Source organism: Alosa sapidissima, chromosome 2, assembly GCF_018492685.1.
Source record: "Alosa sapidissima isolate fAloSap1 chromosome 2, fAloSap1.pri, whole genome shotgun sequence".
Lineage (NCBI taxonomy): Eukaryota > Metazoa > Chordata > Actinopteri > Clupeiformes > Clupeidae > Alosa > Alosa sapidissima.
In genome coordinates, this window is record NC_055958.1 from 30,932,534 (window position 1) to 30,948,221 (window position 15,688).

The 15,688-nt window shown below is 40.1% G+C and overlaps 2 protein-coding genes across 7 annotated transcripts in view; one reads left to right on the top strand and one right to left on the bottom strand.

Annotated features, from left to right (window-relative positions):
* Positions 1-253: 253 nt before the first annotated feature.
* Positions 254-6,214, bottom strand: fundc1 (FUN14 domain containing 1). 2 transcript variants are annotated; one of them, XM_042084718.1, is made up of 5 exons: positions 6,178-6,214; positions 2,933-3,095; positions 2,609-2,684; positions 1,455-1,583; positions 254-926 (listed from the first exon to the last, which is right to left on the bottom strand). In XM_042084718.1, the coding sequence occupies exons 1-5, from the start codon at positions 6,197-6,199 to the stop codon at positions 849-851; spliced, it is 468 nt and encodes a 155-aa protein (XP_041940652.1). In that variant the 5' UTR covers positions 6,200-6,214; the 3' UTR covers positions 254-848. The 2 variants fall into 2 exon arrangements, with proteins under 2 accessions (XP_041940652.1, XP_041940653.1); XM_042084719.1 differs by lacking the exon at positions 6,178-6,214 and adding an exon at positions 4,570-5,159.
* kdm6a (lysine (K)-specific demethylase 6A) overlaps positions 5,821-15,688 on the top strand; it is a 74,501-nt gene continuing 64,633 nt past the window's right edge. For 4 of the 5 annotated variants that reach the window (XM_042084706.1, XM_042084708.1, XM_042084707.1 and 1 more), the window contains exons 1-3: positions 5,825-6,367; positions 6,502-6,565; positions 12,491-12,599. In XM_042084706.1, the coding sequence (XP_041940640.1) occupies positions 6,198-6,367; positions 6,502-6,565; positions 12,491-12,599 (343 nt within the window). In that variant the 5' untranslated portion in view covers positions 5,825-6,197. Of the gene's footprint in view, positions 6,368-6,501; positions 6,566-12,490; positions 12,600-15,688 lie in introns of all 5 variants that reach the window. The other variant, XM_042084710.1, reaches the window with a different exon arrangement.

Sequence of the window (15,688 nt, forward strand, 5' to 3'; positions counted from 1 at the left end):
CATTTGGGGTATTCCAACTCAGCATTGAGCATGTAATCTAAAATATTACTGCCCCATTTCTCCATGCCTTCAAGTCTTAAATTGACATTGAAATAATGCTGTTGATTGCTCAGTGTAGAATAGGCCCATTAACATATTTCAGACATTATTACATAAGACATACCACACAAATATTTCACCCACCCACAATTACACAGATCCTTTCAATCAGTTATGTGTAGTGCAGTCATTGAGAATAAACCATATAAAACAATTTGTTTCAGAGTTGTATTACAGATATATGCACAGAGTAACAGAGCAACAGAAAATTAGTAAACAATAAAGGTTATTTTGGTATTTGTGCACAGCAGATAAGAATAGGCTTTATTAGATTTGACTTCAAATATTGCACTGTCCAAAAGGCAAGTCACATACTGTAAAAACCAAGATATGATTCTGTTTATGGTCAAATACAGTACATGACGAGGAAATTTCTAGTTTTCCTACTAAACTGGAAGCACAACCAACGCTGAGGATGATACTTCCATGAGATTCTTAAGCCGACAACACTACAAATCAACCAAAACAGATGGACCAAAATATACAGGACACCTACATCTTAATGGCGTTTGGCTTGTGTGGTGTTGTGTTGTGCAGCTTGTAGTGCGCACCCAGTCAACTCTACTGACTGTAGAGACGCAGTAGTATGAGAGGGGTTTTGTAACTGAGCATGCCGCACAGACAACGACGACGTGGAGTACCGAGGGCCCCACACTGCATACTGCGGTATGAGACCGTGTTTCACAGTAATGAAAGGGAACGCATTTCTTGATCGAGATGACTGACAGCAGACTCCGCTCCTGTAATGCTTAAGATGCCAGACCCAGCAGGAAGCCTCCAACGAATCCGCTCGACATGACAATGTTCCTTTTCACAAATTCTGTGGACTGAAGCAAAAATTATGTTATTGTTATGGTACTCAGATGTCAATAATAATACCTACTAATAATACCTTAGACAGCTAATTTAGAATGATTGGCAGGTCTGATCAGTTCGGAATCATAGCCAAAATCCTATCTTTAACAAACTAATGGGATTATAAAAACTTTGTCTAAACATTCCTTAACATCAGGGAAGAACTGTGGCTTATACATTACAAGTGAACAAATGTTAATTTAATACATTTTATATTCAGCCTTATATGTGTTCAAGAGATCAAGATGTAAAACACAGAAATCTTTAAAATGTTTTTGCAGTGATCCACACTGCAAAGCAATCCTACATTCATCATATTTGCCTCTCATTTCAAGCCAGGAAGGATTATTTCACATTAATCTGTCAGGAATCAACTGGATTTGCTTTTAAACCCTGTCTCTGAACAGGGGCATACATTTACAAGGCAATATAATACTTGGTGGCTGCACATTTCCTAGAATGCACATTTCCATTCTTAGACGGTGTCAAGATATGCCTACCTCTTCTATGAATGAGTTCAGCTCAGGAGCAGCTTTGTTAGCTCTCTTTTTTAGATGTTTCTTGGCTTTGTTGACATCCTTCTCAACTTTCTTCCAGTCGACCTGTACATATCCACTGTGATTGGCAATCTAAACATGCGCCAGAGGGGGGGGGGGGGGGGGGGGGTGCGCATTAAATCATGTATCTGTAAATATTCAAAAGGTATTATTTCATACAGATTTGTATAACTGATCCATCACAAGACAAGCAACCATTCCACTGAGAAATCAACAATTCTAGTTAAGTTTCAATATCATGTTCACTACAAATAGAGTAATTTGTTCATCATCCCCTTAATAGTAAAAATGATCCGTCATGGAGCAATGTTAAATTTGGAAATGGCCAAGGTAAATTAAGTGCCCCAGGTAATTTCAAGATATGTAGCAGGAATGACAAGTCTTGTGCTACATGCCAATGCAATGGAAAAATCATAGGGTAAGCGATGCAAAGCGTTTAACACATAACATGTTGTAACATTCAGTGAATACGTCCTCACAATCTGAAGAACTCTGTATAAAAATAAAAATAAAATAAAAAAATAACAGGTCTTCTTACACAGCCCTGGCTGTGTGTACTGGACACAAACAAGGTGGGCACAGCCTGTGTGGAGTTTAACCTGTCTGGTATATTTAGTTTGATCTTTGATTCAAATATAATGTAAGTTGCTTGGGACAAAAGTGTCTGCTAAGAAACATAAACATACGCAACGTCACCCAGCATCGCTCACCGTACCTTTAAGTATAGTATAGTATATATACTTTTTTGATCCCGTGAGGGAAATTTGGTCTCTGCATTTAACCCAATCGGTGAATTAGTGAAACACAAACAGCACACAGTGAACACACGGTGAGGTGAAGCACACACTAATCCCGGCGCAGTGAGCTGCCTGCTACAATGGCGGCGCTCGGGGAGCAGTGAGGGGTTAGGTGCCTTGTTCATGGGCACTTCAGCCGCGGCCCACTGGTCGGGGCTCGAACCAGCAACCCTCCGGTTACAAGTCCAGAGTGCTAACCAGTGGGCCACGGCTGCCCCTCAGAGTGCACAGAGTCACAGAGTGCCCCACAGAGTGCCCCACAGAGCGCAATATTGTCACTCTCCTCGATTTGCCTCTTACCTGCAAAAGTAGAAATCCGCCACCAACAGCAGTGGCAGCAATCTTCCCCACTCTTTGAAAGAGATACCCTGCACACCTTTAGGCAAAAGAAAAATCTATACTTAGAATTCACATAGAAAATATGATATGTTTAAGCAGACCGAAACCCACTGATGTACAAACACCCATGGCTATTTTGTCTGGAACACAAATGATGGAAGACTCTACTAATTGTTGTTTGTTTGCCGTTTGTTGTTTAAGAGACAAGGCATGTGAGATATCATATGATGTAATGAAGCCTGAGGTTATAGTCTCTTTGCTCTGCATAACCCTGGCACAACGCACCAACCAGTGACTCCTCCCATCATGATTTGGGTGGCCACTGAGTACTTCTCAGCTATCGGGCCAGAATTGTTCCCAAAGACGCGGCTCCACCACTGATGGCGTCTGGCATAATCTGTGATGTCCACAACTTCATACAACTCATCATCAACTTCAGCATCTTGTTCTGAAAATAAACAAATGTTATAGCTTGTTGGAATAAAAAGCTAAATACATATGACTGAAAATTATTATTATTACAAATGTGGTTCCATGTTGGTGGAATGAACTGCCCAGTGCTCTCCGTTCCTGTGGTAGTTTTGGGTCGTTTAAGAGGGGTCTAAAGACATTCCTATTCAACATATACTTAGTTGTTTAAGCGCTTATGTGTTATGGTTTATATAATGTTGTTTTATTTTAATTGGGCTGTTAATTAATTTGACATTATTGTTTATTATTGATATTCTCCTTAATGTAGTCTTAGCATGTCATTGTTTTTATATTATTGATTGAATTGACATTATTGTTTTATTATTGCCTTTCCCCTTTTTTACATTGCTTTTTATTAGGCTATTGCTTGAATTGATATTATTGTGTACTACAACTATTCTCCTTACTATATTTCACCTACATTTTAATCTGTTCCCTGTTCAATTTTAAATATTATTATGTTGTTTTGTATTTATGTGTCGCTTTGGACAAAGGCGTCTGCTAAATCCATAACCATAACAAATTATTATAAAAGAGATATTTTATGTCATTAGGATTTGGAGCATGAAGCAGCTACTGTGTTAGCACAGTTGCCAGATATGTTGATTCAAGGTAACATACAGTAGCACAGGTAAAGTGGGCAGTTAAGAAACAGGCTGTTCTCCATGGAAATCTAACCCATAACAGAACCCACTACTTGCAGATTAAAGTACTATTCTGCAAATTAGTTGACCTAATGTACAGCAACTACACTCTGGACCCCTAAAATCCTTTAACTGTGAATGGTTACAGCATAGGTATCATATAACATAAGTTTCTATATGGGTTAAAGTATTATACTCTATATGGTAGATATCCATTACCCAACCGGATGTCAAAACATTCACTTTTTCCCAAAACAGAGGCTAACCTAAAATACATATTTTCGGTTTGCATGTGTATTAGGTAAATTGAGCGTAATGAATAACATTAACCCCAGGTGAAAATGACTGATCAACTTGCTACTTTGCTAAGTAACGTTAACAATAACTAGCCAACCTTGTTTCAAAAAACTAACATGCACTGATGACATATGCCATTTGTCCTACACTAGGCTGCATCCTCAAGGTGTCATACTTTTTGTTTACGTGGCTGGTTATGGAATTTAGTCTTTAGGTAGCCATCTTTACTTAATCTGTGATTACATCTGCTAATGTTAGCTAACTAGCTGGGTCAGTGTACAACAGTACACTGAAAAAAGCCTGTCGTTTGTATAGGCTAATTTAGCTGGTGTGCTAGCCAGGACATAATGATTAGAGTAGCGAGTCAAAACAATATTTATATTTGAAACAGCAATCATGACATATTACAAGGGTTAAAACACTGACATTTACACAGAATAATAGAAAATAATTTAAACATCAACAGTAGACTCCAAAACATTATGTGGTTTGCTAGCATTCATCACTTACCCTCGCCGTGGTCCGCCATTTTGAAACGCAGAGACTAACGTTAACAATGTTGACAACAGTATCACGCACATGAACGCTTCATTTTAAACGTGCCCTCCGACAATATCTGAATGCAACAAGACAATTTCGTTATAAAATTGTCGTATTTGTACGCATAAAACATGCATTTAGTTTCATGAACGTGTTAATCGATCTTTTTTGAGATTTTTTTTTTACAGCAGGCAGTGCAAATAAGCTATGCAATATATGGGTTTGGATTTTGACGAATGATCAGGTCTCTCGTCCCTCCTGTTAATCTATCTGGATCGGATAGCTATCTGACAGGCTACGATTCTGGACACATCTACAAAATGTCACATTAAGCGATATGCAATCGTGGATTCACAACTATGCCCATTAAAAGACGTGTTGTGAAAAAAGCACAGTATGGCTGGTGGTAGGCTATTTCCTTTGGTAAGAAGCGATATGTTGACTTAAAATTCCATCTGTCCACCCCCATGCCACATCATTTCTGGCGGCACAGTCTTCACTTTACGGCTCTGGACGTAGTTGACAGGTTTACTGTTCATCCAGTCTTTTGCCACACAGAGCGGTCCGCTCGTCCAACAGCGCAGTCATTCTAGGCCAATGCAGGCTCTTTAGGAAACGTATTTTATACTACATGGTAGCCTACATCAATGGAGTTATTTCATGATGTTGGTAGTCAGTTTTGTACAAATACCAGCATGTAATGTAGTTTGTGAAGGGAAGACAATTCATCAGCTGACCCAACCTCAGACGAATTCCCAGAATAAAATGTTTCGCAAAACTTAATCTTGATTCGTTCATGTGTTGTGTTGTGGAACTTTGCTTATGCAGGGGACAGAACGTGGTGCCCATAATATGTTGATTGCAGGCTATGTGTTAAAATGATTAGGCAGTGCTGTCAAAAGAAAGCCCAGCGAGTAGTAAGACTAATAGAGACCAGTTCAGAGTCGATTTTCATATGACCAGAAACAAAATCTTGGCCACCATTGCATTTAGTTGTTGAAAACCAAAATGACTTTCTTTTTAACACTCCGCCCACATTGGCAACATTGTCAAAAAGACGTATACACTAACCAATAGTGTGTTTCAAATTTCACTTACGTAATCAAAATACAGTATGAAAAGCCAATCAAAACCTCCATAGGTAGTGCGTAAAGTTACGGGTTTGTTATTTATCCTCCCCCTGAAAGTTTATATGAGAAACGGAGAAAGGGACCCAAGACAAGGCCAGTCACATGTTCACGTAGGAAACTGATTATTGGTTACTCAAAACGGAGAGGGCGTTCCGACGGCAGCGGCGTGGGTTCGCCAGAGTGACACAATTATAATAACTTTGAGCTGGCGATTGGGGGGAAGTTTGTGATATTACCAAATAACGCCGTATGGTAAAAACCCCGCATTAGCATTGCTCCATGCATCCTACGGTATTAGCTAATACAGCGTGTTTTGCATAGAACAATGTGAAAAGGAGGCTTTTGGAAGGATCCTATTTTCCGGACTTGGCATCAATTCTTTTACGTTTTAATCCTGGCAAAGGTGCTCTTCTTTGGTTAGTAAATTATTTCGGTGGAGTTTCTCTACCGCTTTCCTGTTGCTTTTCCATGAAATCGTGCGGAGTGTCGCTCGCCGCTGCTGCCTGCGCTGCTGCTCGAAGTATCGGCGCTGCTGGTGATGAGGAAAAGAAAATGGCGGCGGGAAAAGCGAGTGAAACCGAAGAGGACTTTCCGAAGCTAACGGCGCAGGAGAGGGACAGCTTGGTCGGAATCGACAGGTTAGAAATGCTCTTTGATCAAACTTAAACATGCCTAAATTTTTGGTGTCCCGTACCCCATGTTTAAGTCGTAAAAAATCTATATGTGGCGCTCAAAGTAACACGGAACCGCCTGTGTTGTCCTCTATTTGCAGTTCACTATTTGGATTTCAGAGGCTTCATGAAGATGGCGCCAGAACGAAGGCCTTGCTGTTAAAGGTATGTCAGGAGTAGAACCAAGGCTGGCTGTTTTAGTTACCACTCCTGACTTATGCGTTTCCCTTTTGAAATACGTACCAGATAAACATTGTTTATCCGACAACCAAATCCTGCTAATACGACTCCTGCCCATAGCCGTCAGGCTAACGAAACTTCAATGTTCACTATGCTGCACTGTCAGTAGCCACACATTAAAGCAAGCTAGCCAGCGAGCTATTCACCCAATAACGCTATCTGACGTTATACTGTAAGACAATTATTTGTCAAAGAGGATTTCAGCTTTTTGGTTGTGTGATAATGCACTTTACTGCACATTGACGATATTTTTAAGATCTGGTCACAATTTCCGTCTAAGTTATGGCAAAAAAGCGTGTGTGGCGTGCAGAGGTTTGCTAGCTAGCTACCTTTACCAGATGTAACAACTCTTATGTGCCAAAATATTACAGGATCCGGTAACGTTAGCCTCCCAAGGTTGGCTTCATTAGTACCTCTTGGGTGCCTAGCTGCAACTAAGATATGTAACATTTGAGCAGGAAGGACTCATTTAAGTAGCTACGCAAACCCTATCAGATGAAGTGTATTCGAAATGTCTACCGAGCTAACGTAACGCTGCTATTTGCTAACCTAAATAGTCTGCTAAATAAGAAACGTAGCTAGCAATGCACAGCTAGTAAGCTACTTGGTCTTTGAAAACCCTAGTCAGGATGTAAGCTAGGTAGCTGGCTAAATCCTTAATCAAACGCATCATCTCTCTTTCCCAGATTATTAAAACGTTGCAAGAGCTGGTTGATTATGTGTAAATATTGCAACCCAGGTTGGTCAGTAGATGCATGTATTTTTTCCCCACATTACAATACGTTAACTTGTTCGACAAGAATCATACAGTCAGCCCCAACAGTGTGTATCTAGGGATGGAAAACTAAGCAGCTAGATGGCGAATGTTGGTGTCGCCCTGGTTAACGCACTTTGAAATGGCGATACTCGGCTAGCGATTGAACTGGCCAGTAACGTTAACGTTATATTATAGATAAGCGGTTAGTGTTGGTTGACAATGCTGACCTAACGTTATGCTGGGATAAATGCAGCGAAGTAGGCAGCTTACTCCATTCGGTAGCTGAACACTTGGTTAAAATGTCTGACGGCTGGTGCAAGTTAGCTCTAGTCCAAGGTGAAAAACTGTCCTACTAAACTATTCTGTGCAAAGCTCGATTGAGATAATCGGCGCTTGTCATTTGCTAGCTATATTAGCTAGCTAAGTTAGCTGTGTAGCTAATTTTGGTTTACTATCCGTATTAATTCTCATGTTAGCCAACATAGCCAGCCGAAACGGTTGTTTGTTGGTTTATTGCAAGCTGCCTAATTCGCGGTTCCATTGCACTCTCATTATTGGTAGGGCCAACGTAATGTGAAACTTTGTTCGGCGTCGGTTTTGCTATTGTCACTTTTTGATGACATGGATCAAACGTGTCCAGTCCTGGAACGTTAGCCATCCTACAGTAGCTTCTAGCTAACATTTTGGGACTCTGAATGCTAGCCAAATGGCTAGCTAAGTCGCTAATGGCTTCGTGGATTGGTCCAAGATGGCGGGGCAGGGAGGGGAGTGTTGCACGAATGTGTTTTTTCCCTGACCGATTATTTTCAAGATTAACTAATGATGCACATTGTGGTTGTGAGGTGTATTTTCACTGGTGTACACTTGCACGGGAATATGAACTGGGTGTCATTCCGCTCAGGACGAGCAAGACACCTTTCCGTTATGCAGATCTCTGAATCCAACCTGTAGATAGCGTTGCTGGCCGACAATGCGCGAACAATACTATCCACACTCGCCTTTACGGTGAGACGGAAAAGTTTTGAGCCGTTTGGATCGTATTGTAGTACCAGTACCAGGAACTGTCAGTCTCTTTCACAGCATTGTATTAGAGACGAATGCCAGATTTAGTCGTCTATCCACCAAATTGAGAGAGATTGCTTTGTGGATGCTTGTGAAATGAATGATGTAAGTGTTTCTTACTGATAGGAACTCTATGGACTGTGTTTGTTTGTTTGCAAAAATGTAATTCACTTCTCAAGTGCTCCTGTAAATGTTTACCAAATGTTTTCCCTTCTGTCTCTAACTCCAATGTTTCCCCTTGATCTATACATCAAAGTATAAATGTTAATATTGAAATAGTAAATTGATGGAATATATGTTAGTATTCTCTGGTAGATTAATCCAAGCAGATGATGAGAATGCAAATTAAGGCATTGTCTTGTTTTCTTGCCAAAATGATAACAGAAAGGTTAACAGAAAAGAGGTTTGCAGAAATAGTACTGAAAGATTGTGGGAACATGGTAATCAAGTACATCCACCCCTCTGACAACCCCCCCCCCCCCCCCCCCCCCACACACACACACATAGACGGCTGTTTTTCCAGAGCAGAGTTGGTGAAATGTTTGTTAATTAAGTTACATTTTTGACCTCAGCAGTTGTCCTGCAAACACATTTATGTGAATGGGACATTTTTAATGAAGGCTGTAAATTATGAAGATGGGGAAAATGTTCCTGTAGAAACGCAGTAGTCTCCATTGCATCTCCTTATATGGTGGATTTTGTTGGCCTGTTCATATAAATGTCTGGAGATTTTTGACAGGACTGATAACCCACACTGTTGGTGTTTGGCAAGGTTGTCAGGTTGTAACCGTAAATAACACATGTAATATTACATCTCATAATTTTTCTTTAAAGATAGGCAGTGCTCAAGTTCTTACCCTTGCATTGTCAGTCATGTGCCATAGTGCTTTGAAACATGTTACAAAGGACTGGACGGAAGCATTGAGATTTAATGACATTGATTATTATGTTGAGTGGATCTTCCAAATGTCAGGATCTAAGACATTTTTCTTCCTCATAGGAAGATGATGTGCAATAGGCTATTCTTCTGTGAGGCTCCCTTCACCAGTGGAACACTGCTTATTGCACTGTTGGATTATTTTCCCTAAATGGGGCGGTGGTAGCATAGTGGTTAAGGAGCTGGGCTAGCATGCAGTAGCCTGAAAAGTTGTGGGTTTAATTCTCGGCTTGGCACTTGACCCCGAGTTGCTCTTCGGACAATGTAGTCACTTGTTATTGAATTGGATTGGATCAGAGATTGGATGAAAAGTGTCTGCTAAATTTAATACATGTAAATGGAAAAACACCCTTAAAACATCTTTCTGAAACACCCTATCAGCCCCACCCCCCACTTTTGCAAATTAATCGGTGTATACTATTGTCTGTCTCATTTTGTGGCCCTCTGCCAACATGCCATAAAAAGTTTAGAATGCTTCACCTTACACTGAGTATTGTAGCCATACAAAAGCCAATTAAGGAAAAAGTAAGTCATAACACTCTGGAAACTTTCCAGATTGAGAGGGAGAGAGATGGACATAAAAAATGATCTTAGAAAGCATGGGCCGGTCCAGTAATTGCAGAGTGTATTGCACTCTAGTTGCATAGCTTGCTCAGACACTGTACAAGCAGACAGGATGAGGTTGGTGAGAAGAATTTGGAGAGGGCCAATGTTTAACAGGAGGCAGGGGCTTCTGTATACGTGTGTCTGTGCTTAATGTAGACTGTCACGCTGTCTCTGCAGTTTTGGGAATACGCAGGGAATACTTTTGAACCCCTTCAAGATTTAGTTTTTTTTGTCTGGCTTTTTTACATCTCAAATGTTCTCCTTCATTTGAGCCCATATCCCATGTGTATGCAATCCATACCCTACTTTTCTTTTTTCCCCTTTCCGTCCTGAGAGTATGGTGGAACTGGTCTGTCATGCTCTGACAGAAGGCATCCATGTTTGACTTGTGAAATCCAGCTGGAAGCTTTGGTGGCCCGTGTGTGCATATGCGTGTGTGTGTGGTTCACTGGTCACCTCTCTGGCTTCAGTCTGGTCTGATATGCTTGCGCTCTGCATTTGGTGCCCAGGTTTGATTGCAAATGCCTTAGTTATTTTGGTATCTCCAGATGTTTCACAAATCTGTTGTCCAAATGCCGTTGTCTTCTGAAAAGTGGAAACAGGCTTTCTTCTAAGGAACCATAACAGAACTGGTGTCTCATGCCCGGTATGATAACCTTTTCATCAGTTGTTTGGCCTTGTTGTGACTTTTATATTAGTTAGGGCTGTAACGATATGCGTATCGAAACCGAAATCGTGACTCATATCCACGAACCTGTGTCGCGGTGTGAGAAGGCAGAATCGTGACGCACCCCTTCTAGTGTTTCCCTCGGCGCTTTGCAGCTTACATGGCCGCATAAGCAAAACACCTCTCCCGCCTTACTTGCCAGTATGTTATTCAAAATAAATAAATAAATCATAATTTTCTCTCTCGTAGTTTTCATTGTAGACATTGCAACTTTACCAAACAGTATCTCGCGTGCTCAATGGACACGTGCCCCTCAGTATACACATTTAATCCAAATAAAGCATTCACAATCATGAAAGCAAGGAAGCATAGAAGATGACTACTGGTAGCTAAATTACTATTAAATCCGGTTAGCATCATTAGCATGCTGCACACATTGTATTGTGCATTCAAGTTGACTGATCATCTCGATACCAATGTTTTCCAAGACTCAAATGGCCCTGTCCTAAGGAGAAAAAGTATTACATTGAAACTTACACACGTGGGGAAACTGAACAGTCCAACCATTAGACTATGATAAACTAGCCAACTATGCTACTTTGTTTACAATATTTCCAGGCTTCAACCAGAAAGCTGAATTAGAGGTAGAGTTGTAATAGAAATAGTAGGCTATAATCTGCATAAAGTGTGCTGTCATGAATATCAGAAATTCAGTATTTTCTCTTTTTAAATCAGGATATAATATAATAGATATACAATAATATATTCTAATCCTCTGGTGTAGGCTATTGACATGTTATTGACATATTAATGAAATGTCTAAGTCCCCCCCCCCCCCCCCACCAAAAAAAATAAAAAAAATAAAAAAATAAAAGTAAAGACATCTAAGTAAGTATCGAACCGTCGGTCAAAAATCGTGATGACCAAACTCACGATTCGGTTTGTATCATTACAGCCCTAATATTAGTGTTTACTCATGTTTGTATGCAAGGAGTAATGCCTGCATGCTGGAAAGTCAGAATGATAGACCATGTGGTGATGTGCAGAGAGGAGCAAAGCATGGATCCTCCCTGGTCCTTTAGTGACCTTTATTTGAACTGGCCCGTCCTCATTTAAATGTATTACGTTTCGGTGGAGTCGGTGACTGCTGGACCTGTCTGCTCATTGAAAAGCATTCTTCGTGGAATAAGGCTGTTCTCCCTCTGCTCTGACTGTCAAGTCTGCCAGTGGAGAGACTGTGTGCAGCTACGCCTCTGCAGTGAAAATGTAGATTTCCTTGTAGAGGGCGAGTTGTACAAATTAGAATTGATCAAATCAGAATTAGTAGAATTAATTGTTTTGGGTGTTTCTGGTGGTTTTAGTGTGTTTCTTTTCTTTTAAAACTTCAGTAGCTCAGACATGCTCATGTCACAAGTGGTTAAGCAGTAGAATTGGAGGATTCTGAGCAATTGATTGAGAAGAGAATGAGAAGTTGTTTTGATTTCATATTTAAGGCTTTTTCTGGAAATTGTATCATCTTCAGAAATTCAGAGGCTGTAATACACTGCAGATTTTCCAATCAATAATATTGCTCTTGTCCACTTGAACATCTTTCACTTGGCTTTCAAAAATAAGAAGACGTTGGTAAATCCCAAACCGATGGGTACTAACAAAATTATATTATGGATACAAGCCAAAATAATCTGTTTGTATGTTTTTGCAGAAAGTCCTATGTGTGATCCAAAATTATTTGTCAGCATCTGTCAGCAACTCTTATCTGATTATGTAGTAGGAAACAGCTTCTCATTGCTGATCACTGTATGTGTTTTGTTTCCCATCCAGGCTGTTCGCTGCTATGATTCTCTCATCTTGAAAGCTGAAGGCAAGGTTGATCCAGAGTTGTTTTGCCAGCTAGGTCACTTCAACCTCCTACTAGAGGATTACCCAAAAGGTGAGTTTCAGATACATAACCTAACCAACCAGTTGTTGTTCTATTTTCTATAACCAATGAGTTGTCAAAACCTGTAGGCACTGAAATCCTCCTAAAACATTTTGACCTTTTACAGCGACATAGTGTATTTCTCCACGCAAGTGTTTAAATGACACATGTCTGTGTGTTTGTTCCTTTAGACACCAGTTTCCAGTTAACCATGTTGATGATTCTCTGTAGTATAAGGCTGTTATGACCCTACAGCAGGAGCGTGTTATTAACAACTCTGTGACCATTGTCATATTTCTATGAACACAAGCCCTGAAACAATGTATTTCCTAGAATGTGTACTACTGACATATGTAGAATGAATGGCTGTTTAGAGCAGACTATGCACTTGTGTACTGATATTGTTGATCTGTTCAATTTTGAGTAATTCCTGCCCATATTTTTGTGTTTACTCCACAATACTGTTGGTATTCTGTGATTTTAACCAGTCATGCATACAAAGCAGTAGAAGCAACAGTAGTTGCTAATTTTCAGGTCTCTTTAGATCAGTCATCAGCCTCCTGAGGTTGCTTTTCTCCCTCTGTGTTTTTGTATTAGAAAAATATATTTGAAAGTGTCATTGACTTGCTTTGGATTTTTTCTGAAATGTAGCTAAATTGTTCTTCTGGGAAGTATTTACATTAGGGAATAAAAACTGGATTTAATTTGCGTTCATCCATCCGTTCCCAAGCCCTTTTTTCCCCCTCTTGATTTGTCAGTGTTCCTTTGTTCTTTCCTTAAAGGCTTTTGTGATCACATACTCTGGATTTTCTTTTTTTTTTTGACTTTTTGTTAGCAAAGTGTAACAGTGAACAATGGGAGCTGTCTGTCTGAAGAACATGTCCCTCCTAGACAGCACTGCAAGCGTATCTTTTGCTATCGTTTGTGGTGCATTTTAAAACTGGAGAGCAAGATGTGCTTATCATAGTAAAAGGCGTTTACAGAATTCTGTAGTCACTTTGATTGTCTGGGACCACCAGGGAAGGGGTAAAATGATGGTTGCTCTGCAATGCTAATGGAAAAGATTATACATTGAAATCAGGAAATTAAAAAAAAAAAATCTATAAAAATAAATCCCCATAAATTACCTAAAATGCAGGTCATATTGAAATTCCCACTCAAGCCCTATGATGTGCAGAAAAATTACAGATCACTTCACTAATGCATGTTACAATTAACTAGATATGACTGAATGCACAACCCATTTGATTTTTTGATGCTAGCCAGGACTACTATATTCTGTTGTGCGGCCGCCGGCCAATTTTCAAAACCCAATGTGGCCCTTGAGCCAAAAAGTTTGCCCACCCCTGTGGTAGGCTAATTAGTGTTAACTACAACATTACTACATATTTTTAGTAATATGTACTATAAGTCAAGTCTAGTAGTTATTGCAGTGTTTCTTCTACGTTTATTTCAGCATGGCGGCCCCCCACGGTTTAATTAATACCGCCACGGTATAAGAATCAGGGCAGACGCACATTTGCTTTTTAAATAATCCTGCGACATATCCTCCCCTGCTGGCTGCCGCTCACATTGCAATTTAACAATAAGTAGCCTAAACTAGTCAGAGGTTAATATGGCCCGTCCAGTTTCAGTTCACATATTATATATTGGATTGATGTAGCCTTTTTAAAGCATTAACTTTCTTCTCAGTGTTTCCTCTTCATTTAGCGGTGCAACTGCTTCAGAATTAGAGATGCAAAATATTGTCTGGAAGCATAGTAGCCTAGGCTAAATGACCTCCGCTGGCTGCTGCAAATTGCAGTTTAAGAATAAACAGCAATGCTAATCCGAGGTACCTGTCTAGTTTTATTCCATAAATATATTGTTTTTATAGACGTTAGTGGCATGTGCTATCAAGAGCTTCCATGTGCTGTGTCCATTTGTCAACATCGCAAAAATTTCAATTTTCACACAACTTGGTGAAAAGGTGTAGCACAGGCCAAGGAAAACCCATTCATTTCTGAAGCTGAACGTATAAAGTATCTGCCGCCACTGTTAAAAAAAAAAATCTAGCGGAAACACTGTATTGTGCAATCCATTGGTACATGCTGACTGCTTGGGTCAACTCGTAACTTCCTTGTCGTAAGAACTCACCGTGAACTGGTGGTCCTTTGACTTGTACGAGATCGCTTCTCATCAGACGAGTTTAGTGAACGAGTTTAGACAACTTACTACTGGCAAAACAAGCACATTGGACAAATGTATCGCACTATTACAATGGCATTCAGTGAGTCTGGTCACTGTCTGGTAGTTTGGTAGCCATTCGACACCACCTTAATACAAGTGACTAAAATAGTTAGAATCGAGGTTGCATTGTTTGTACGTTGTTGTCTCATAATAAAGTCCATTTTATTATGTTGCACAAAGTTTTATTTGTATGTTTGCTTGCCCAGAAAACTCACTTTTACACCAAACTCATCATTATGAGCTCCCTCTTTATTTCAGTAGGCTCACAGGCTTAGCTTCAACTAGTGATGGCCCGATACCAATACTGGCATCGGGGATCGGGCCGATACTGGGCCCATATACTCATACTCGTAAAAATTCCCCAATACCACCCACCGATACTTATGGTAGTTTCCCCTAAATCACTGTAGCCGCTACGCTTTCAGGAAGCCTACTCGCGACACTTCTTTCAGTCTTGCACTTGAAAAACATACAACTAGCTAGATTCATGTATCTGTGTTCAATCTATGTAGCTAGTACCCTTGCCCGTATGGTTTTCTGTTTAAACTATACCTTAGCTAAACTATGCATGTGGCATACACTTAGTTGAGTGTAGCCTAGCTGTTGTTGTGCGTCGCTGGTGTGTTCGAGTAGCTCTGTACTTCGCGCTAGTTGCGGATAAGTAGCCTAGCATACAAAACAAACTGTGGAGTTTCAGTATTTTTGTTTTTTTGTTTTTGTTGGCATACATTTTGGTCATTTATATTGAGAAATGTTACCTTCCCTGCCTTTATTTCAGTCCAGATCGTCACATATTGGATCATTATATGCTCCAAGACCAAAGTCACTTCAATTCACTTCTTCTGTAGCCTAAGTCATGAGCAACAGGCAGA

Coding starts and splice junctions, on each gene's coding strand:
- fundc1 (XM_042084718.1), bottom strand. CDS start 6,199: ATGGAAAAGCAACAGGAAAGCG. Junction 2,685..2,932: donor ATGGGAGGAGTCACTGGTTG/GTGCGTTGTGCC, acceptor TTTTGCCTAAAG/GTGTGCAGGGTATCTCTTTC. Junction 927..1,454: donor TGAACTCATTCATAGAAGAG/GTAGGCATATCT, acceptor TTTTTGCTTCAG/TCCACAGAATTTGTGAAAAG.